The sequence below is a fragment of the Notolepis coatsorum genome, assembly GCF_963971535.1.
Source record: "Notolepis coatsorum genome assembly, chromosome: 8".
NCBI classification, from domain to species: domain Eukaryota; kingdom Metazoa; phylum Chordata; class Actinopteri; order Aulopiformes; family Paralepididae; genus Notolepis; species Notolepis coatsorum.
The window spans coordinates 101,022,536-101,046,723 of record NC_140172.1 but is presented as its reverse complement, the minus strand read 5'-3'; the positions used below and the strand labels follow the sequence as shown (position 1 = coordinate 101,046,723).

At 46.5% G+C, this 24,188-nt stretch overlaps 1 protein-coding gene across 1 annotated transcript in view; it reads right to left on the bottom strand.

The window, feature by feature from the left end:
- Positions 1-24,188, bottom strand: part of slc7a1a (solute carrier family 7 member 1a) — a gene marked incomplete at both ends in the record, with an annotated part of 111,291 nt that overhangs the window by 65,460 nt on the left and 21,643 nt on the right. The window contains 3 exons of the mRNA XM_084320482.1: positions 17,888-18,021; positions 19,273-19,447; positions 20,247-20,405. Coding sequence (XP_084176608.1) covers positions 17,888-18,021; positions 19,273-19,447; positions 20,247-20,405 — 468 coding nt within the window. The remainder of the gene's footprint in view (positions 1-17,887; positions 18,022-19,272; positions 19,448-20,246; positions 20,406-24,188) is intronic.

The window sequence follows — 24,188 nt, the reverse complement described above, 5'->3', positions numbered from 1 at the left end:
TCTATTCGTAAAACTACTCCGATACTACTACTCTACTCAGTGACATGTTTGTTCAGGAAACACACAAAATGTAATGTAAAAAATCGTATTACATTTATATTGTTTATATTATTTGAACTATTTCAGCAACAGCACCGTCAAAGTGAGGAAAATCTTATGAAAATAAATGTTTGTTTGAATTGTTAGAACTGTGCCGACCGCAGACGACGGGATCGCCTGGCGATGCGATCGTCTGTCGCTCAACGACAAATGCTTAGCACCCCACACCAGACGGTTCAGGTATAATAAGCTATAATGTTAAGCTATATTATGTATCGCTCTGTTTAGCTGGGGGTGTTGTTTCCCCCCGGGAAATATGGGAGGATGGACCGGACGTTAGGTTGTCGTGAAGCGAACGTATTTGCAGTTAGCTGTGTTGTGCATTACGAGGGAAGTATTAACCTGTAAAACCCATATTGAGCTGGAATTAAACCACCATATACGAATACAACCTCTCCTCATTCTTCCTGACATTACTGCGGACGGGTGTCCCCCAGGGCTCGGTTTTAGGACCCCTTCTCTTCTCCCTCTACACTAAATCACTGGGTAACATTATCACGTCTCATGGCTTCTCCTACCACTGTTATGCCGACGATACTCAACTCTTCCTCTCCTTCCGTCCCTCAGATATCCACGTCTCTGAGCGGATCTCGGCCTGTCTGTCCGACATCTCCGCCTGGATGACGACCAACCACCTCAAACTGAACCTAAGCAAAACAGAATTGCTCCACCTGCCGGCCAAATCCTCCCCCCTGACCGACCTTTCCATCACAGTCGAGAATGCAGCTGTGACCGCGTCCCCGACCGCCAAGAACCTTGGTGTTGTCCTCGACGACCAGTTGAACTTCTCTGCTCACATCGCAGCGACAACCAGAACCTGCCGATTCCTCCTGAGCAACGTCAGAAGGATCCGCCCCTTCCTGACAAAAGAAGCCACCCAACTCCTCGTCCAATCAACAGTCATCTCCCGCCTCGACTACTGCAACGCACTGCTCGCTGGCCTCCCGGCCACTGCCACTAAGCCTCTTCAACTCATTCAGAACGCAGCGGCCCGCCTGATCTCAAACCTACCGAAGTCGGCCCATGTCACCCCACTTCTTAGGGACCTGCACTGGCTCCCCATTGCTGCACGAATCCGCTTCAAGGCCCTCGACCTAGCATACCGTGCGGCAAAGGGAACTGCTCCCGCCTACCTCCGGTCAATGGTCTCTAACTACATACCCTCAAGACCCCTACGCTCTGCATCTTCTGGCCGCCTCAGACCTACTCCTATCCAAGCTCCGGGAGGGTCATCAAAGAGAAGTCGCCTATTCTCAATCCTTGCCCCACAATGGTGGAATGAACTACCCACCCCAGTTAGGACAGCCGAAACACGTCCAATCTTTCGCCGTCGACTAAAGACGCACTTCTTCAACCATTATCTGAATTAAAAAATAAAATAAAAAATTTATCTAACCCTAACTAACCATACTGTCATGCACTTGTCCTAATAAACTAACCTACACTGTAGCACTCAACACTTTGATGAACATTGTTACTCAGCTGATAGAGTTGTGCCCTTCCTGATGGCTTGTCGTACAGAACTTGTAAGTCGCTTTGGATAAAAGCGTCAGCTAAATGACTAAATGTAAATGTAAATGTACTGGATGACTGATCGCTACAATATGTTCACTACCACCGATTGGACAAGTATTGTTATGCACCTGCTGAGAGATAATGTTTTTTCACGGAAGACGCTAACTGTTCTGTTCTCAACCATAATTTTCTTTGGACAATAAACCTTACAAACTACATCAAGCTGCAACCTGGACATTAAACTCAACATCCACAACATCTTTTGTTACCCGAGTGTTATGTGGGGGTATGTTTGTGCCCTGATCAGGCACTCCTAATGTGAGTTGTCATGTCTAGATGTAGTCCTCCCTCAGATATCCACGTCTCTGAGCGGATCTCGGCCTGTCTGTCCGACATCTCCGCCTGGATGACGACCAACCACCTCAAACTGAACCTAAGCAAAACAGAATTGCTCCACCTGCCGGCCAAATCCTCCCCCCTGACCGACCTTTCCATCACAGTCGAGAATGCAGCTGTGACCGCGTCCCCGACCGCCAAGAACCTTGGTGTTGTCCTCGACGACCAGTTGAACTTCTCTGCTCACATCGCAGCGACAACCAGAACCTGCCGATTCCTCCTGAGCAACATCAGAAGGATACGCCCCTTCCTGACAAAAGAAGCCACCCAACTCCTCGTCCAATCAACAGTCATCTCCCGCCTCGACTACTGCAACGCACTGCTCGCTGGCCTCCCGGCCACTGCCACTAAGCCTCTTCAACTCATTCAGAACGCAGCGGCCCGCCTGATCTCAAACCTACCGAAGTCGGCCCATGTCACCCCACTTCTTAGGGACCTGCACTGGCTCCCCATTGCTGCACGAATCCGCTTCAAGGCCCTCGACCTAGCATACCGTGCGGCAAAGGGAACTGCTCCCGCCTACCTCCGGTCAATGGTCTCTAACTACACACCCTCAAGACCCCTACGCTCTGCATCTTCTGGCCGCCTCAGACCTACTCCTATCCAAGCTCCGGGAGGGTCATCAAAGAGAAGTCGCCTATTCTCAGTCCTTGCCCCACAATGGTGGAATGAACTACCCACCCCAGTTAGGACAGCCGAAACACGTCCAATCTTTCGCCGTCGACTAAAGACGCACTTCTTCAACCATTATCTGAATTAAAAAAAAAAAAAAAAAAAAATCTAACCCTAACTAACCATACTGTCATGCACTTGTCCTAATAAACTAACCTACACTGTAGCACTCAACACTTTGATGAACATTGTTACTCAGCTGATAGAGTTGTGCTCTTCCTGATGGATAAAAGCGTCAGCTAAATGACTAAATGTAAATGTAAATGTAAATGTCATGGTGTGTAGTCCCTATTGTTTTCCCCCCAGGTGTACCCAATTACCATTACCCCAGGTGTGTGTTGTCTCGTCATTCCCTTGTGTATAAGTAGTCTGTCATCCCTTCCGTCTGGTGCTGATCCTGTCTGTATATTCCTGTGTTTGTCTGTCTATTATTTGATGTTCATTTCAGTTACGAAAACCATGGTAACTATTAATTAAAATATTCTTTATTTAGATACTTTGGCTGCCGTCTCCTTATTGTGTAACATTGACAAGTTAACGAGCCTTCCTGTAGTCAATGGTTACGTAATATGGGGGCTCGGCCAAACGACTCGGAGCAAGCATTTGGTGATGGCCGCTGGGCTTGATCCACACTGTGAGGTATGGTTGGCATTGTCGTGTGTGTGACCCATGTTTTAGACCCCCTTGGCAAATACTTCTCCAATAGGGAGTGTTCTCAACCAGCTAGGGCAGTTGGACCATTTTATATATGGTACCTTCCATCGCCTGGGGACACACCACATGCGGTCGGGGTATTAGAAGGACCCTGTCAGGCTCCTCCTAGGCCGGCGTGTGTATAGTGGTTACTTATATAGGGGTACTATAGTGAGGGTTGAGAACGTTTGGGGATGGGTTTGGTTTTTTTTTGACACATGACAGTGGTTGATTTGCGAATACCTCTAGGTGTGGAGGCGTTAGGCGGTCATGCCAGCGCTTGCTTATATTTCGTACATACAGTACCAGGGTTGGTAGTGGAGCGGTGGCCGAAGTAGGTAGGGACCAGGACTATACAGACGCATTGGGTGAAGCCGTTTTTCTTTTGTTTGTTGTGGTTATTTAGGGGTTAGGGAGGAGGTGGGCACTCCGAACCTCTAGCCTCTAACAGGCGGCGGTGGGACTGCAAAGTCCCATGGGCACGTTAAGAAGGAACTATAGTGCTGGGGAGAGACTGAAGGGCCCCTGTGTCTGGTGAGGTATGAATCAACATACCACCGTGGTACCGTCTAGTCGGCGTGTGTGTCGCACACGCAAGTGTGGGGGCAACACGTGGTACGTGGATGACAGTCCACACCTAGCAGGGGGTGTTCTCTCTGTGAACAGGCAAGGCGGGTGAAAACGGTCAAAGTTTCCATACCCATAGCAAAGTGGGGTGGGGATCAGACCGTCGGTTCCTACCTGGGTGGCCAATAACCACTACGGGGTCTGGGGTCGCTATCGACTGGGTCACCTGCCGGTCGGATCGCATATAGCAGTAAGACCACGGTGGGGGCCGCCGTGTTCGGCTCAATGTACAGTCAGGCCACTATAAGCTGAAACCGAGTGAGCTAGTAAGCGAGTAGTGTTTCTGTGATCGGTGGGTTTGAAAAGAAAACACCGGGAAGCAGAAGGCTATGGTCTGTCTGTCCAGAGGGGTCTGGATGGTCAGGCCTAAAGGTGGGAAGAGACCTAGCCTAGGAACTGCGCCCTGGTATGGGAGGTTCAAAGGGTCAAAGCATGATTGTTTTCGTTTGTTTTGATATATGGTGGTTGTAGGTATCTCTCGTTTTCTCCTTCCCTGTTTCTTCCCTGTTCAGAAATGCCAGTGACAGTGGCAGACTTTGTGCGTAGGCCGACAGTGGGGTTGTTAGGCGTGTGCACGAAGGATGAGCTGGCGTGAATAGCGGACCATTATGGGGTTAAGCTGGCCCCGGGTAGGAAAGAACAGCAGCGGGGGATATTGGTAGAGGCTCTGACCACCCAAGAGGTGGTGCATGACGATACCGATGAAGAGTTAGACCAAGTCTCTGATGGCTTTCTGGGGCTGCGCAAGTTGGAGTTAGAGCTTAAGTTTGAACAGCTGAAGCAGGCGGAGGCGGCGCGTGTGCATGCGTGCGAGTTGGAGCGTGTTGACCGTGACCAAGCTGAGGCGGAGCGCACTCACGCGCGCACGCTCGAACTCAGGAGGCTTGGGGCAGAGGTGCGCCCACACGTTGAGGATAGGTTCGATGTAGCCAAATATCTCCGTCTCGTGCCGCAGTTTCTGGAGAAAGATGTGGATAAATATTTTTCCATGTTTGAAACTGTGGCCACGACACTGAGATGGCCGGCCGAACACTGGACGTTGCTGCTCCAGAGTGTCCTTACGGGAAAAGCCCAACATGTGTATGCGTCCCTGTGCCCGAATACCCAAGACTACGGGGCGGTCAAAGCTGCGATTCTCAGGGCGTATGAGCTGGTGCCTGAGGCGTACAGGCAGCGGTTCAGGGCTCTGAGAAAGGGCAGCTCGCAGACTTATGTGGAGTTTGCGTACGTGAAAGAGCTGTTGTTTGACCGGTGGTGCGCGTCGGAGAAGGTGGACACCCTGGTTAAGATGCGAGAGCTCGTGCTCCTTGAGGAGTTCAAGTCGTATTGTTTGCCCGATAATGTTGCTATGTACATGAACAAGCATAGGGTGACTGAGTGTTCGGTGGCTGCGAGCCTGGCGGACGAGTTTGTGCTAACGCACAAGACACTCTTTACGCCATGTTACCCTGTACGCAATGTGGAGAGTAAGCCGAGGTGGGGCTTCGGCGACAAGACTGTGGGCATGGGTGGTATCAGTGGGGGCGAGGCGGTTGAGCGGGGCGCGAGGTCTGAGACACGCGAGTGCTTTAACTGTGGAAAACGAGGTCATATAAAAGAAAATTGTTTTGCCCTTACTCGTCCCAGTAAGCAGATTTCGTTGGTGATGGCACCCACACGCACATCGGTTGAGTATGACAAAAGGGGTGAGGATATTAAAGCTTACCTACCGTTTATCAGCGGGGGGTTTGTATCCTTATCTAGCGATGGGGTGAGGGTTCCTGTGACCATATTAAGGGACACGGCTGCATCCCAGTCATTTATTCGGGGGGATGTGTTGCCTTTCGACAGTAGTACAGAGGTGGATGCGGGGATAACAGTTAGGTCTTTTGGGATGCATGTGATGAAGGTCCCGCTTCACATTGTCCACCTGACATCTGAGTTGGTGTCGGGCCCGGTCGTCATTGGGGTAGAAAGTTGCTTCCCGGTTGCGGGGGTGTCACTAATCCTTGGGAACGATTTGGCAGGGGGTAAGGTCCTCGTGAAGGCAGACGTGACTTGTGTGCCAGCACAGTCTGGGGCGGTAGACATCCTGGCAGAGGCGTATCCGAGGGTGTTCTCTTCATGTGCGGTGACGCGAGCCATGGTTGTTAGAGCTCGGGCCGAGGAAGAGGGCGAGGTGGACTTGTTCGATACAGTAGTAGCGGCTGACGGCGACGAGCCTGAGAGGGAGGCGGCGCTCCAGGGGCAGCCTGGCTCATTGTTATTGTCGCAGCTTGCCCCTACAGTTGACCAACTTGAGTCGGATGACGCTGTTTCTTCTGTTTCAGCCGGTTCGTTGCTGAACACTACTTCCTCGGCTGAAGTTGCCAGTAGCGCGGCTGAGTTCTCTTTCGCTCGTGAGAAACTTATCGCAGAACAGGGTAGGGATTCAAGCCTGTCGGGGCTTTTTGCGTCCGCTGTGGGGGAAGGAGAGAGTAAGGGTCTTAAAAGCTGTTATGTCCTGGGAGACGGGGTGTTGCTGCGTAAATGGTCCCCTGATCCGGATGCGTCATTGGGGAATGATTGATTGATTGATTAATTTTTATTGTGGAGTAAAAGACAGCATCCAAGGGATAAAAACATGAGAAAGTGCAAGCACTTATTTCCATCATGGTCCCTGATTTTGGACATGGACAGACATCATAAAACATAGAGCATCATAATAAAACATACTAAAACAGAGCATCATAATAAAACATAGAGCATCATAATAAAACATAGAGCATCATAATAAAACATAGAGCATCATAATAAAACATAGATCATCATAATAAAAAACAGAATAAAACATAATAGCAACCCCATACAAAAAAACACTTCCTACCCTCTCCTTCCTATGGCTATTCTATACTTCACTGGCTAGCCATTTCTTTGTGGCACGTCTAAAACGTCCCCCCTCTTCGATGTTTTTCAGGGCCACTGGAAGCTTGTTCCACTCCAGTGCTGCAGAATATAAAAATGTATTTGTGCCCATTAGGGAGTTAAATTTTGGCAGAATAAAATCCGTACTGCTCCTTCTAGTGGAGTATGAATGATTGTCACGGAATCGATTAAAATAATTAGATAGATATTTCGGACCTGTATTTTGAACTATCTTGTGTGTGAGACCTAATTTGATGTGAATTACCCTTTTATTGACCGGAAGCCAGTTTAGTTGCCTAAAGAAAGTTGGCCCTAGGTGAGAGCGTGGAGGTAGTTTAAGGACTACTCTCATTAATTTGTTTTGAGCTGTCTGAAGTTTATTTTTCAGGACCTGTGGTGCGCCACTGAACCAGGAGGTGGCAGCATAGTCAAAGTGACTCTGTACTAATGCGCCCGCTAGCATTTTAAGTGTTGCCTGGTCCAGTAGTTTCCCTTGTCTAGCTAGGAATTTCATTTTCTGGCAGATTTTAGTGTGGGCTTTTTTAGCCATGGCCTCTCCTGTAAGATGTTTGTCCAGTATGCAGCCTAGATATACTACAGAATCCTTGTTTGTTATTTGCTTCTCACCTACTCTTACCTTCATGATTGGAATGTGGTGACGCAGGTTGTGGTTCCGTTCAAGTACCGTCATGATATCCTTTGTTTGGCTCACGATCATAGGCTCGCAGGGCATTTGGGGGTCAACAAGACATTCGATAGGGTGCTGCGTAATTTTTTTTGGCCAGGGTTAAAACGGGATGTGGCGCAGCACTGCAGGGGGTGTTCTACGTGTCAAATAGTGGGGAAACCCAATGATGTCATTCCACGGGCGCCGCTCTATCCTATCCCGGCAGTGGGGGAACCCTTTGAGAGGGTTATTATTGACTGTGTGGGACCGCTCCCTAGAACGAAGGCAGGTAATAGTTTTCTTTTGACCATTATGTGTGCCAACACACGTTTCCCTGAAGCGATTCCATTGAAACGGATAACGGCCAAGACTGTGTCACAGGCTTTGGTGAGGTTCTTCTCTGTGTTCGGTTTACCTCGCATGGTCCAATCCGATCAAGGGACGAATTTCTTGTCTCGTATCTTCTCGCAGGTTTTGAAACAGCTGGATATATCACATAGCTTCTCTAGTCCATACCACCCGGAGTCACAGGGGGCGTTAGAAAGATTCCACTCCACGTTGAAGACTATGCTTCGGGCGTTCTGTCGTGATACAGAGGATGATTGGGATGAGGGGGTTCATTTGATGTTTGCCGCAAGGGAAGTGGTACAGGAATCTTTGGGTTTCAGCCCTGCGGAGTTGGTGTTTGCACACTCTGTGAGGGGGCCGCTCAGGTTGTTGAGGGAGAAGTGGTTGGGGGAGAGTGAGCCGAAAAACCTATTGGACTATGTCTGTGGCTTTAGGGAAAAGCTGAAGAGGGCATGTGATCTGGCGAGAATAAATCTGATCGACACACAAAAACGGATGAAGGGGTGGTATGATAGGAAGGCTCGGGATAGGACGTTTGTGCCAGGGGAGAGGGTCTTGGTGTTACTTCCGGTAACAGGGTCCAGTCTACAGGCTCGGTTTAGTGGACCGTATCGGGTTAGGGAAAAGGTAGGGGAGCTGAATTACCTTATTGAGACACCGGATCGTGGGCGGAAGACCCGCCTGTGTCATATTAATATGATTAAGCCGTTTCATACAAGGGGGCCTGTGGCCAGTACTGTGGTGGCCGCTACGCCGGTGTCGGCTTGTGTGTTGGCCCCATCTAGTGTCGATATGAGTAATGACAGTCTCTTTCTTTCAGACGGCGTTGGTGGGCTGGAGGATGACGTGATTATCCCGTCTAAAGCGGTTGTGGAGGGCCGTCTTACAAACACGGAGTCTGTGGTCACTCTTGGCTGTCGGCTGGGCCATTTGTCAGAGCTACAGCAAGCTGATATCATGGGCATGGTTGGGACTCACAGCGAACTTTTCTCGGATATCCCTTCACGCACAAGTGTCTTGTATCATGACATTGATGTGGGGGAGGCAGTGCCCACTGAATCCACACAAACGCGCACGGTTGCAAAAAGAGGTGTATGTTGGCTCCTCTCAATCACCTGTTAAAATTTACACGGACCACAACCCATTGGTCTTTATAGGCAGGATGCAGAATTCGAACCAGCGGCTGATGCGCTGGAGCCTCTTCCTGCAAGCCTTTGGTGTGAGAGGTGTTGCTGTTGTTGTTTTGTTTTTGCTTTTTGTTGATTTTGCTCTGTGTTCCAGGAGTCGGGAGTGATGAGGAGTAAGGCTGAGGCTGTCCATTCTCCTTACCTGGTTGATCGGGGACTTTATTGATGGATTGCAGGGTGCAATGCGGGGCAGCTCAATATGCACGGTTGTTGGGGGGATGCGGACCGGAGGGCGACTTTTCGTCTTGTTTACAGCAGGGTTCCCCACTTATCAACCGCTATATTTGTTTTTTTTCTTCCCCTTTAGTTATTTAGGTACGGTTTTTCTTGTTTATGTCCATTTCCCCATTTGACTTTGGGGTTATGGCCATAAATTTGAGGGGGGGGTGTTATGTGGGGGTATGTTTGTGCCCTGATCAGGCGCTCCTAATGTGAGTTGTCATGTCTAGATGTAGTCCTCTGTCATGGTGTGTAGTCCCTATTGTTTTCCCCCCAGGTGTACCCAATTACCATTACCCCAGGTGTGTGTTGTCTCGTCATTCCCTTGTGTATAAGTAGTCTGTCATCCCTTCCGTCTGGTGCTGATCCTGTCTGTATAGTCCTGTGTTTGTCTGTCTATTATTTGAAGTTCATTTCAGTTACGAAAACCATGGTAACTATTAATTAAAATATTCTTTATTTAGATACTTTGGCTGCCGTCTCCTTATTGTGTAACATTGACAAGTTAACGAGCCTTCCTGTAGTCAATGGTTACGTAATACAGAGTATAAAAACATCTAGTAGGTGCATCGTGGCGCATTGTCAATTTATTAGTTAATGACAAGCGGCCACTAAACCTTCTCCAACTAACGTTATTTTAAATTGTTCCTGTTAATAATAATTAACATAAGTAGCATGGTAATAATACGTAGGTTATTGATCAATGAATGTATTTGTTGACAGAGTCACCTGGGGAGCAACAATAACTTGGCCATGACGACAAGGTTCCTCTCTTTAGCCTTTGGTGTGGTTTATTATTTCACACATCATTATGCACATGAGACCTTCTCTCGTGAGAGGCGACGGAGGAAGAGACAGAGGGGGAGGGAACAATCTCTTATATACCCTCTCACCTGACATCAGCTCCAATAGCTACGTCTCCTTGCGCCTATAGCGCCCTCTTGTGGAAACAGTTAAGCAGTTACATGCAATCATATATAACACATAAACTCAACACTCCCACTTGTGGCTGTCGTGTATACTGTACAACTTTTCCAAAAACATCTTTCAAAGAAAATAATACAGTTCAGAACATCAAAAAGAATATGGCAGTCAATATTACATAACAGGCAATATTTTACACACCAAACATGACCTCTGCAAATCTTCTCAATTTCAGTTTGGAGACAGGCTTGGTCATAGCATCTGCAACCATGTCGTCTGTAGTACAGTAAACTAGTGTCATCCTTTCTTCTCTGATGACAGATCTAATGAAGTGATATTTTATATCCACATGTTTACACCTCTGTCGGCACACAGGGTTTCTAGCAAGTGCAATGGTTCCCTGGTTGTCTTCATAAACAACAGTTTTCTTATATACATAGGTATCCATTCCTTCGAGCAGTTGTTCTAGATAAATACATTCCTGTATTGTCATAGCTAGAGCCATGTATTCGGCTTCACAAGTTGATAGTGCCACTGTGGGCTGTTTCTTTGTTTTCCATAAAACCAGTGAGCTGTCCGTGTTCAAACTCACACAATACCTTGTGGTACTTCTTCTGTCTGTGGCGTCTGCCGCCCAATCTGCATCACTGTAGGCTTTAAGCCCTAAGCCCTCGCTGCTCTTTCTGAAACAAAGCTGTTTATCTGCTGTACCTTTGAGATAACGAAAAACATGTTTTGCTGTAATCCAGTGCTCCTCTGTGGGTTCAGCAAAATGCTGTGACAATTTACTCACTACAAAACATAGTTCAGGGCGAGTACATGTTGTCAAATAAATGAGGCTACCTACAGCTTCTCTGTACATTTTTACATCTGTCAATTTCTGAGCATCCTCTTGGTAGTCTAGCTTTTGATCACATGGTGTTTCCCTTGTTCTACATTCTTGCATGTCAAAACGTTTCAGGATCTTTTCCACATATCTCTTCTGGGATATTTTTACACAACTGGCAGACTGTTCGAAGTCCATGCCTAGAAAATGTTTTAACCTACCCAGGTCTTTCATTTTGAATCTGGTGGAGAGCATACTTTTCACCTGCTCTAGGTTTCTAGTGTTGTCCGCTGCGATGATTAAATCATCCACTTCTGTATTTAAACATGGAATACCCTCCTTCTGTATTTAAACATGGAATACCCTCCTTGATTGAGTACACCCATTTTCCTCCCACTGTCTGTCTACCCTCTGGTAACTTGGTTAGAGTAAAGGTATGATTGCCCTCTAGGGACCTCATCTCCTCATCCATTGCCCTCTCCCATTTTCTTGACACCATGGCTTCTTTAAAGGTCTGAGGTACTCCACTCACTACTCTGTAGCATTAATCAATGCTCGTAAGTGTACTGTCATCCTCGTCACTTTCTCTCTGGGCATAGTCTTTCAGATACTTTGGGGGTTTGTGTTCCCGTGAGGGATACCTCCCACTGCATGAGGCACGTGACGTCACCCTCGGGTGCTTCCCGTCATCATCCTCTGGGGGTTGTTGACTGTCTGTCTGCAGGTCTGTGCTCAGTCCACTAGGCTGTGGTGTCTCTCTTTCTTCACAACCTACTCTGGAGTCCAGCTCTGGCTTCTCTGTCTGTGTCTCGTTCTCACATGTTGTCTTTGTGACAAATTTGACTAGCCTGTGTTTTTGCACTTTCCCTTTACCGGGGTAGTAGACTAGAAAAGCGGGGCTTCAAAGAGTCCTTTTTCACACCTGGACTCGAGCTTTCCTCTGTCCTGCTGGTAAGCATAACACACTAGGGCTGTCCCCGACTCAGGATTTGGATGGTCGACTAGGATTGGCCAAAATTTGCCATTAGTCGACTATTGGTCGACTTAAAAAAAATTATAATATTTTTAAACTTTTTTTGTTTATTTTTTTATTTTTTATCATTCCATTTGGGCTGTGGGGGGTGCTTAATGTCTGAAGGAGTCGACTGAAGGCTTCTTGTCCTCTGCAAAAGCATGCAATTGGTCCACTGATGGATACATCTTGATATTTGTCTAGTCTAGTGTGTTCATTAGATGGGTGAAATCCTCTTTCAGTGCCTCTGTGCCTGTTTTCGTAGGCAGTTAGCCTCTGGTATGCGTGCCATTAGCGTTAGCCACGCTTCTAGGCCTCTTTTCTTTTGGAAAGAATGATACATTTCTTTTAAAATAAAATAAAAAAATATTTCTTTTATTATATTCGACTAAGAGGTTGGCCAGTCGACTACGGCTCCTTTCGACCGATTAGTCGACGAATCGATTAATAGGGGTCAGCCCTATAACACACTGACCCAAATGTTTGCATTCTGGCTAGATTACACTTTTTCCCTGTCAGTGCTGTATAGGGGGTGGTGCCAGTGTGCTTATTAAAACACCTGTTTCTGGTGTAAGCGGCTTCTTGTACTTAGGTAAGTTACCATCTATTAGCTTACACCTAGCCATTTCGAAAAGAGTGCGTCCTTCCCTCTCTGCTATCCCGTTCTGGTGCGGGGAGAAGGACATGACGTCTCGTGTCTTATCTTGTTCCTTCTCAACAGTGATTGGAACTCTCTATTTGTGAACTCGGTTCCGTTGTCGGACCTCAAGCATCTTATGTTGCCATAAGGGGCTACATCGGCAAGGAATTTCTCCGTGGCCTGGAATGTGTCACTCTTTGCTTTGAGAAAGTAAACAAACACTGCCCCTGTACACACATCTGTAAAAGACTACATATTTAAAGCCACCTAAAATATGTACAGTCTATACGCCATTGCTTACTGGACCGGCTAGATCTGTGTTAACTAGCTCAAGTGGTATCTTTACTTTTTCCGTGGGACCTCTGTTCCTAGATTGAGTGAATTTCCCCTTTATACACACATCACATTCCTTGTTAGGTCTATGCTTTTCACCGTTAATGTGCATGCCTTCTGTCACCGCTTGCAGTTTCAGTAAATCCTCGTAATTACAATGACCCATGATCTCATGCCATGTCTGGATATCATGACTGACATTACACATATCATTATCATTACACTCTGTTTGTAGATAATACATTCTCTTGTACACCTCTATGTTAAATCACATACCGTTAGGCTCTACAAGAACATCTTTACCTTCATTGAAGAACACTTTGGCACCGTTTGCAGTAGCAGATTTGACAGAGAATAGTTCTTGTGGGAACGAGGGTATGTAGAGAGCGTTCTTTAACGTCACTGTACACCGGCGCCCCTCACTGTTTATGAGGCATACCTGTGCATCTCCTCTCCCCTGCGCCAACCCGAATGTGCGCTTCCCGTCTGCCAGCTCCATGCTGTGTCTCTCCGGCTCGAAAGTGTTGTCAAAGTTCTTGAATCGATTCCTGTCGTTGATGATGTGGGACGACGCACCTGTGTCCACGATCAGTCCCTTCCTTTGGACCTGCTGCTGCTGCGTTGACTGGGTGACGTACGTTGTCTGCGCCCCGAAGATGAAGTCCTCTCGTCCCGCTGCTCTCCGGGCGCCGTCTTGACTCGCCTCACGTCCACCGTTGCCGCCATCTTGTCCACAGCCGCCATCTTGTCCATGCACGTACCGAGCGCTCTGGTCGCGTTTCTTTCTACACACTTTGTCTGTGTGCCCGTGCATTTACAGAATCTACACCAAACAGTCTTTGTGCAGTTATCTTTCCGGTGCCCCTTTTCTCCGCATCGCCAACACGCCAGCTCCGTCGGGAGTCTGGTCTTCTCTCTCGGTGCCGCCTGGGCCTTCAGTACCCTCTCTCCCGCCTCCTCTGCGACTGGGTGTGTGTCTTCTGAGGCCTCAAAGTTCCGCAGCTTGGCCTTGAACTCCCCGAGCGACATGTCCGCTGAACCGTGTGTCACCAGCAGTGTGAACGGTTTGTACATCTCCGGTAGTCCTCTCATAACCATCGCCATCATTAGTCCATCACTCGGTGCTTCTCCTGCACTCTTAAGCGCCGTAATGATCTGTTCAGCCCTGATGACGTATTCGGTCACAGTCTCTGTGTTCGCTTTCTTCAGCGCGGTCAATGTTATATAGAGGGATACGATCCGGGGTCTTCCCCTGCCGATGTAGTGATTTCTCAACACTTTTAGGCTCTCTCTGCCTTTGTCCTTTGTGTCACGGAATATCAGCCCCAAGCTCGTGTCATCCAGGAGTGGTGCCAACTCGCAGTATGCGTCAGCATTTTGCTTGATATCCTGGGCTTGCGCTTCCGCCGTTAGTGGTCCCGTGGGGGCCGTCAAGATCGTTGTCTTCAGTCCCACTACGTGCATACAGCACAACATTCGCTCTTCCCAGAGCTCATAGTCCTCTGCCCTTCCGTTGAACGAGGGCCATTTGCTCCTTCCTCTTGTCGCCATCCTCTTTTTGATGGTAGGCGTAGCTTTAGCTCCCGTTAGCCTTAGCCACGCGGTGCTCCCGGTGCTAACCTAGCCTATACTTCAGCTAAACTTGCTACCCTTGCTTATTTCGCTCGTGCGTGATCTGGGCCCATAACCTGTTGATAGCGTCACCTGGGGAGCAACAATAACTTGGCCATGACGACAAGGTTCCTCTCTTTAGCCTTTGGCGTGGTTTATTATTTCACACATCATTATGCACATGAGACCTTCTCTCGTGAGAGGCGACGGAGGAAGAGACAGAGGGGGAGGGAACAATCTCTTATATACCCTCTCACCTGACGTCAGCTCCAATAGCTACGTCTCCTTGCGCCTATAGCGCCCTCTTGTGAAAACAGTTAAGCAGTTACATGTAATCATATATAACACATAAACTCAACAGTATTGATAAATTAATGGTGTACAAATGATACACCAGTAGAAGTCATGTTATTTCCTCAATGTCCTTGCTGTGTCGCCTGCCGTCGCCTAAAAAAATAGGATTGAGGCGATATATAGCCAGGCGACAGAAGTTGCTGCGCGATCGTCCGCCGTGTGCGGCTCACTTAATGGTATTATTAAGTAGCTACTCATACCAGTACTCTATATGGCAAGAACCCATTACCAAAATGTAAGTACTTGTACTTGATCTGAAAGAAAGTTGTATGTATGGAAATATGAGATATGAAATATGAAATTCGTCTGTTAGCAGTGACATGACATACAGTGGGTCCTTTTACCCCCAAACGCTTTAGAGTACCAACACTGCATACATAAAAACAAACAACACATTGAAATTGTACACATTGCACCAAATCTACTACATCTATTAAAAGCACATGACTTCAGCAAAACCAGAAGAATGTGCAAATAAGTGCAGCATTATGGAAGTGAAAATGTTTTGGAAGTATTTTGCAACGCCAAACGTCTCCAACAAAGAGCTTATTTACCCTCCTGCTCCCTCCCCGGGGACCGACACGGCCAGGCTGATTACGTAAGAGCGCTCCCTCTGAGAACACTGGGGACTCTTGTTTGAGTGAGATGATTTAGTTTATGTTGAATGTCAGAGTTGCGTGGAACGCCTGTCTAACATCACTGCTGGTGTGTAAACCAAGGTCTGTTGATCAGAACCTACAGGACAGGAGCTCTTAGCCGACCTGGTGTGAGGGTGTTTGTAAAAGGTCACAAATTCAAAACCGTAAAGGTCATGAGGTCAGAACAGGATACAACATACTGTAGCAGTGTGAGAGAGAGAGAGAGAGAGAGAGAGAGAGAGAGAGAGAGAGAGAGAGAGAGAGAGAGAGAGAGAGAGAGAGAGAGAGAGAGAGAGAGAGAGAGAGAGAGAGAGAGAGAGAGAGAGAGAGAGAGAGAGGGCAGCGAGAGGGGAGCGAGAGGGGGGGGGGGCGTCTGGTCACTAGGCACATTGGCAGGATTATGTTGACTGACACACATACATGCACGCAAGCACACACATGTGTACGGATGCACACACACACACTGATGACATAATGACTTAAAGCCGCCTGAGTATATGCAAGACGTGCTTACACATGTTCTAGCAATTGCCTGGGGGTAAAGATCCTTCTAACCAATTACAATTCAGGAACTTGAGGGGTGGGCAAAAGTGTGTGTGTGTGCGTGAGGGCGGGGGGCAGAAGAGAACAAATTAACTATAGACGGTCTCAACTTAAACAACATAAACATTCTAGATGGAGCCAGATTTCTTTCATTTTGCAGTGTTTGCTGATATCAAAGCTAACAGGAAACAAACTGAGGATTTAAGCCATTCCCTAGCAACACAATTCCACTGAAACCATCTATAAAAATGTAGTATAAACAATAAAACACTTTCTCTCTTTCTCAACTCAAGGGCTCTGACCAGAGTAAACAGATGAGGGACTGTACATCCAACCTCTGATCACACTCAGAAACACGCACATAAACACACACTGGCATGGCCATTTCCTATTGGCACAGCGCAAAAATGGAACAAATCACCTCTCAGCCCCACATCATAAATTACAGCTCAGACTTGCGTCACATAGCTTGGCCCTGTGCCAGGAGCAGATTTGGGGACCAAACTTGATATTTTCCCTCTACCCTGCCCCCTTATGCAAGGTCCCTACATGTTTAGACAAGCTTGGGGTAGAAACAACCCTGAACCACCAGATCAAATTACACTACCCCCCAAAAATGTATCTTATTCATTACACTGCAAAAAGTACTGCCATCTCTGCAAGGATTTCATTTTATTAGACATTTTTCATCTCTTACATTTTGTCATTATGACTATTCCCTTCCTGGTCGTTGTGCTGCCCTACAGTTGGTCTAGAGAGGGTGTGTAGACTACCTCATGCCTCCTCCGATTCATGTGGAGTCACCAGCCGCTTCTTTTCACCTGACAGCGAGGAGTTTCACTGGGAGAGCGTAAGGCGCACAGAGGTTCACACTATCTCCCCCAGATCCCCTCTCTGGGGAACAGACACATTCCAAACTCCGATGTAAGGAAGCTGTGTTTTCATCAGGACGTGTTTTTATAGCCTGATAACTATCCTACAGCAGTGGGCGGGCGGGGGTACCCTGAGTGGGCAGGGGTACCCTGCTTTTGTTCAAAATTAGTTGACAACCCATAAGTCAAAATCCCTTTTATGGGGTGTTTGAGTCATGGATCAGATTATATTGCGGATGAGTAAAAAAAAAGAAATGAATAAAAAAGGTCAATGTATTAGTGGAAAGCATAAGGAACACACACTTGTCGATTATCAATTAGGCCTATTTGTAAGTCTCATAAGGGGGCGTGTCTGAAGATCTTTTTCTCACTGGTGTAATGACATAAGTATAGGCAGTCTGGTAACTTTTCTCTGGAGGTCCATCCATCTGTATAGGCCTAGTAGTGTGGCCTATAGTGGACGTGTTGGATAATTATTTGACAATTCTGCCTTGTGTCTGTTCACGTTTGGAAATGTCTTTGTTGCTGAGGTGAATATGGAAGAACTAACCAGGTCACTCCTTCCATTTCCAAGATTGTTTTCCTTGTTTTGAGAAAATCCTTCAAAAACAAACTTCTATTTCAACAAATTTCTATTGTAGTAAGTGAAATTACCTCATCGACTATGGTGGATTTTTCCACTTGTTTTAAGAAAATAAGATCACAAAACTTAACCCAAGATTAAATGATGAGGATATTTTTTGCAGTCTAGGTAGTAGAACGAAGACAGGAGGTGGAGCCACGGGGGGCCAATAGAAGCAGAGCTCTGCAGCCCATCCCCTCACTGACCTGTGGTAGCAATGCAGTCAAATCCCACGAAGGCATAGAAACAGGTGGCAGCGCCTGATAGGACACCCGTGAAACCAAATGGCATGAACCCGCCTTCTCCCAATTTCTCCTTGTCCGGCAACGGCTCTGTCATACTGAGGCAAAGGAGGGAAAAAAAGAGAAATTACAAAACATACTTCCAAATCATTTCAACCAATGAGGACAACTTAATGGAATAGTTTAGATTTTTGGAAACCTAGCCCCATTTGCTATTTACCAATAATGTTGATCGGTAGTCCTTTCTTAGCACAATCCAGCTCCAGCTAGTTAGCCACAAACTGCAAAGTCAAGGGGTCGACCTCCTGTTTGTACAAGCTGGTTGAAGACAACAAGAAATTCACTCCACAGTGTACACAAAGTAGATTTCAGTGAGCCTCGGTCAGCTTGTCCCCGGTGACTTTGCATTGGTTTGTGGGTAATTTGCCAGAGATAGTATGAGCAACAGCATGGATTGCACCAAGGAAGGACTATCGATCAACAACATCATCGGTATGTAGCAAATAGGGCTAGGGTTCCAAAAATCACAACTATCCCTTTAAGATATATTTGAGGAAAAAAATGGCTAAGTGTTAAACAATGAATGTGTCACAGAAAGATTTAGAACATATTCAACATTAACAAGTGAGAAAATGTGTGTGTATGACTGATGCTGCTAAAGGAATTCCCCATCTTCAGAAGTACTTCAGACTTAGTACTTACAGAGTCTTACAGTGTTATTTACAGACAGTGTTATTTTCAGAAAAGAAGTGGAAAGATTCCACCACCGGGGTGAGAACACTTCACTCATTCCAACACAACTGGATTTGTTTCAAGAAATTGAATATGCACATATGAATTAAAATTAAATATGATTTTAAAGACTCAATACAGGGTTACATCACTTGCTAACCATTCCTATTGGGTTTAGTGGGAGTCTTTCCTAATCTTCACTGAGGGTTAAAGGTCAGGGGGTGTGACGTGGTATGCTGTGGCCATGTAACGCAGGTTGAGACATGTATTTGTGGTATTGCTGGGCTATACTGTACAGGTAAACTTGACTCAAAGGGACAGTTTTGTGATTTTTGGCAACCATCCGTCAAGCTCCTGTGTACAAGCTGACTGAGGCTCAGTTAAATCTATTTTGTGTGCACTGTGGCGTAAATTTCACTGAGCCTAAGTCAGCTTGTACAGACAGGAGCTTGACCCCATTGACTTTCCATTGATTTGTGGCTAACTATCCGGAGCTAGTATGAGGAACAGCATGGATTGGGCTCAGAAGGGACTCAACACCATCATTGGTAAGTAAGAAATAGGAACTATCACAACTATCCCTTTAACCTGCTGATAGGAGTTTCTTCTGTCCTTACTTGACACTGGAGTTGCTGCTGTTTGGATGTAAAATCTGTTCGGGGTCCAGCTGCCAGTTCTTCATTGTTCCTTTAACCAGGCCTGACACCACTATGAACAGCAGCACCATGACGTTGATACATGTGAACACCTTGTTCACCATCGCAGACTCCTTCACTCCAAATGACAGCAGACCTGGCATGAGGGAGAAGAGCAGAGGAGAGCAGAGGAGGAGAGGAGAGCAGAGGAGAGGAGGAGAGCAGAGGAGAGGAGAGCAGAGGAGAGGAGAGCAGAGGAGAGGAGGAGAGGAGAGCAGAGGAGAGCAGAGGAGAGCAGAGGAGAGGAGAGCAGAGGAGAGGAGAGCAGAGGAGAGCAGAGGAGAGCAGAGGAGGAGAGGAAGAGAGCAGAGGAGAGGAGGAGAGAAGAGCAGAGGAGAGCAGAGGAGAGCAGAGGAGAGCAGAGAGGAGAGCAGAGGAGAGGAAGAGAGCAGAGTAGAGGAGAGCAGAGGAGAGGAGAGGAGAGGAGAGAAGAGCAGAGGAGGAGAGAGGAGAGGAGGAGAGGAGAAGAGAGGAGATCAGAGGAGAGGAGAGGAGAGGAGAGGAGAGGAGAGGAGAGGAGAGGAGAGGAGAGGAGAGGAGAGGAGAGGAGGGAAAGATAAGGGAAAGAGAGGATGATGTATAAACTGGACTTTTTACACCAGATCTGCACTCTCAAACTTGTTGTGTGTGTGTGCGTGCGTGCGCGTGTGTGTGTGTGTGTGTGTGTTGGTATGAAGATGTCAGCTCTACTACTGGTGTACAATGTGTTTTATTTTATGGTACCACAATTGCCAAATCAGATAGGACCTATCTGATTTGACAGTTGTGTCACCATAAAATAAAAAACCTAAGGTATGGGGGAGAAGAGAAGAGAAGAGAAGAGAAGAGAAGAGAAGAGAAGAGAAGAGAAGAGAAGAGAAGAGAAGAGAAGAGAAGAGAAGAGAAGAGAAGAGTACCTGTGAGGATGATGATGATGAAGACAGCGAATATGTCTGGGTACTCCGCTAAGACACCTGGTGCTTTCATAGACATGTGCTGTCTGCAGAAGTGCTCTATGTGTCTCCCTATCAACTCGTCAAATGTAGCACTCCACGCACGGGCCACGCTGGAGGTACCTGACAGAGAGAGAGACAGAACAGGGAGGAGGGAAGGTATCTTTTGTTAGAATATGATGGGGGGGTTCACTAATCATTTGCTATTTGTTTTATACATCACGATACAGTTCACATATGTGAAATCACACAACACATAATACATTTGCTGTTCATCACATTGAACTACATAATAATGTCAAGTTTGATATCAAACCAAACCTCTGCTATTCTCAAGTAACACCCCTCAAATACTGGAGATCTCATTTTGACATTTTGAGTTAAAGGAACTAAATGCGCTTAAATTATTGGGAATGTGCTTACCGTCTCTTCCAGAGTCAGACAAGAAGGTTTCCTCTCTGTGCATTCAGTATAAAGCTAACCGGCAGCAAGCTAGCCTGGCTTAGCACAAATGAATGGATCAGCTAGCCTAGCTGTTGGCCTGATCCATCCCACAGTTATGGGATGGATCTCTATTGGCTCCCAGCCTCCCCCTAACCATTAAAAATATCGCCATAGGACTGATGACTTTATTTTGACACAGTGAATTCTGAAATACAGCTTTCGTTAACAGTTTCGCCACAGTGTTGGAATTTCCAATCGTCTACACCAACACTTAGCTTAACCCATTCCCCGCCAAAAACGAGTTGACTTGTTATTGGATTGTTATTTCTTTTATTCGCTATTTCCATTCATAATTCATCCTGTTGTGCTGTGTGAAATGTGTGGCACTGTGTCTGAAATTGCAACGGTCCGATACCGCCACCTGGTGGTATGCGGCCGATGTTGCACTTACTTTCTGAAGGAAGTATGACTCTGTGCGTCATTGAATGTCTTCCGGGCAGAGTTATCTTGTAACGTGGATCAAGATATACACTCGATCGCATTGAATCGCCTTCGGGACGCCAGAATCATTATGCTTTTGTGGGTTATGGCGTGGGCCAAATGGACATACGATCTAGCAGATGGCAATTAAATGATTGGAATATTCTTTCTGGAGTCTCATCGGCCACAGGTAAGAGCAATCTAACGTTAATTTCAGCTTGGTTGTCCATTGTCTCATAGCCATCGCTCTGATCAACGTATGCTGTTGTACTAACGAATGCCGTTATTGACAATCAACTAATCATAAACAACCCCCCCCCCCCCTTTCAGGAACATAATATACCGATCATATGCATTTGAATTTTAGCGTGTATAAGGACGAAATGCCAATGGATTAAGTATAATATGCGTAACGGGTCATTACTAGCCTTCCAGGAATGACCCCAGACCACTCTAAAAACATACTTATATTCACCACGGTATAAATAGTATTGCATATATAGCTATAATATTTAAATAGTTATAGCCCTGCAAACAAGGTGAGCAACTCCATTGGTTTAATGCGTGGCAGCACATATGGTCAGATCAATTTCCCAACGTTGATTGATTGATTGAATTGATTGAAAACTTTATTAACAGATTGCAGAATGGGTACAATACAGTACAGCTCAATACACACAATTGTTAAGGGGATGCAGACCAGAGAAAGACTTTCGTCTTGTTTACATCAGGGTCCCCCATTTTCAATTCATCAGGACATATATGACATACATGACATACAGATAGACAGTACTGCTACATCTATACATTTATGACCAGGGGAGGAAATTAGGCCACTTTACTGGCCAAATGCTAGTATTTTTTACGTTTGGCTGGTAAAAAAAATCAGATACCCGCCAGTTGGCTGGTAAGCCAAAAAGTTAGTTTCCTCCCCTGCTGGCGAGTATACAAAAAAATAAAACATTCTGCAATCACTGCACTGGCAAACGGTGCGCGTCTTCTGAGTGTTCGCTTTAGTTGACAGTGCCACGAGAGCACTGCACAAGACCACCCGCGGACATATAATGTTTAATAAACGTTTGCGCAGTACTGGCCAACCCGCGGACATATAATAATAAAAGTCCCGCGGTACTAGGCTAGCCATCAGGAGCACTCGCAAACAGATAACGTTAAACACAGCAGAAGATGGAAAACAGACAGACTGACCAACGGGGAACTGCATCCAACCCTAGTACAACCCTTGAGTATAAGTTACTAAGGACACATTTAAATCACAGAGGTGTAATGTTAGTCTACTGGAACTGTATACAGTGGTTAGCTTCTAGTTAGCGTTTTAGCTATAGCTGCTTGCTAGCTAACGTTAGCCCCGTGTGCTCAAAGCAGCCAGCTAGGTGTATCTGTTATGACTATAATGTTTCCAAAAAAGCACCGGACTACGACGTAAGGTTAGACATTTTATTTCATGCTCAAAAGCCCCTGACTTGCACATCGCAGTCACAAAAGGGGCTAGCTCAACCAGTGCACTGTGCACAACAGCACACCAACCCAACTGACGTTACCACAACACTTGACGGTACTTCACAGCACTGTCGTAAGACCACCGTGCTGTCTTAAAGGCACAGTGTGCCTACCCAGATGCATACACAACATTGACGCGGCTTGACATACAAAGAAGTAATTATCACAATTAGCGATTTTTTTTGTCTGGTAAAAAATCTGTTTGGCTGGTAAAAAAAATCAGATACTCGCCAGTTGGCTGGTAAGCCAAAAAGTTAGTTTCCTCCCCTGTTTATGACATACCAGATTTGCAAATACAGTACTGTTTGTGATACAAAAAGAGTCAAGAAAAGGGAGCATATACATTTGACGTAGGAGGAGGTTGGGTGGGGTTGTGTGGGGGGGGTTGGGTACATTGGGATATTGACAACCATACTGGGTAATTTACATTGGAGGTGGGGGGGGGGGGAGAGAAACACTGTATAAACAAGCAAAACTGTACATTGGGCGGGGGGGAGACACTGTACAAACAAGCAAAATTGTACATTGGAATATTGACAAAACCATACTAGGTAAATTACTGTACATTGGAGGGGGTTGGGTTAGGACATTTACAGGGGCCAGTTTCGAATTGCAGTCTCCCGTAGGTGTCCCTTGAGAGTGGTTTTGAAAGTGGGTAGTGATTCACATTCCTTTACAGCTTTGGGTAGGGCGTTCCACATTGATGTGGCATAATTGCGAAACGTGTTTAGTCCCTTGTTTGAGCCGAATCTGGGTTTAACATGATTTGTGGAGCTCCCTCTGGTGTTGTGATCATGGTATTCACTGACCTTTGGGAAGTATTTTGACATGTACATGGGTACCTTGGTCGTGTAGTGTATCTTGTAGACCAGGCCCATTGCAAGTTGCTGTACTCTGTCGTCTACTCTAAGCCATTCTAGGTTGTCAAAGTGGGCAGGGGTGAGGTGGGTTCTAGGAGTAAGGTCAAGCAGTAGTCTGACCAGTTTGTTTTGAGATGTTTGTAATTTTGTTTTTAGCGCCTTTGAGGTGCTTTGGTACCATGAGGTGCAAGCATAGTCGTAGTACCCTTGAATGAGTGCTCCTGCCAGAGTCTTCAGGGTATTCTTGTTTACCAGAGAGGAGATCCGGTACAAGAATCGAGTTTGTTGGTTGACTTTTTTTATTACATTGGATGCCATTTTGTCACAGGAGAGATTAGCCTCTAGGATGGAACCCAGGTAGGTAATTTCATCTTTCCTTGTGACAATATTGTCACCCACTGTAACTGAGAAGCCGTCGGTCTTGCTGAGTTTGTTATTTGAACCGAAGAGAATGGACTCTGTTTTGCCCATGTGTAATGATAGTTTGTTATCAGCGAGCCATATGCAGATTTTGCCTAGTTCCGAGCTGAGGGTTTTTTCAACCTGTAACTTGTTCTTGTCAGAGACCAGCAGGGCTGAGTCGTCCGCAAACAGGAACAAATTG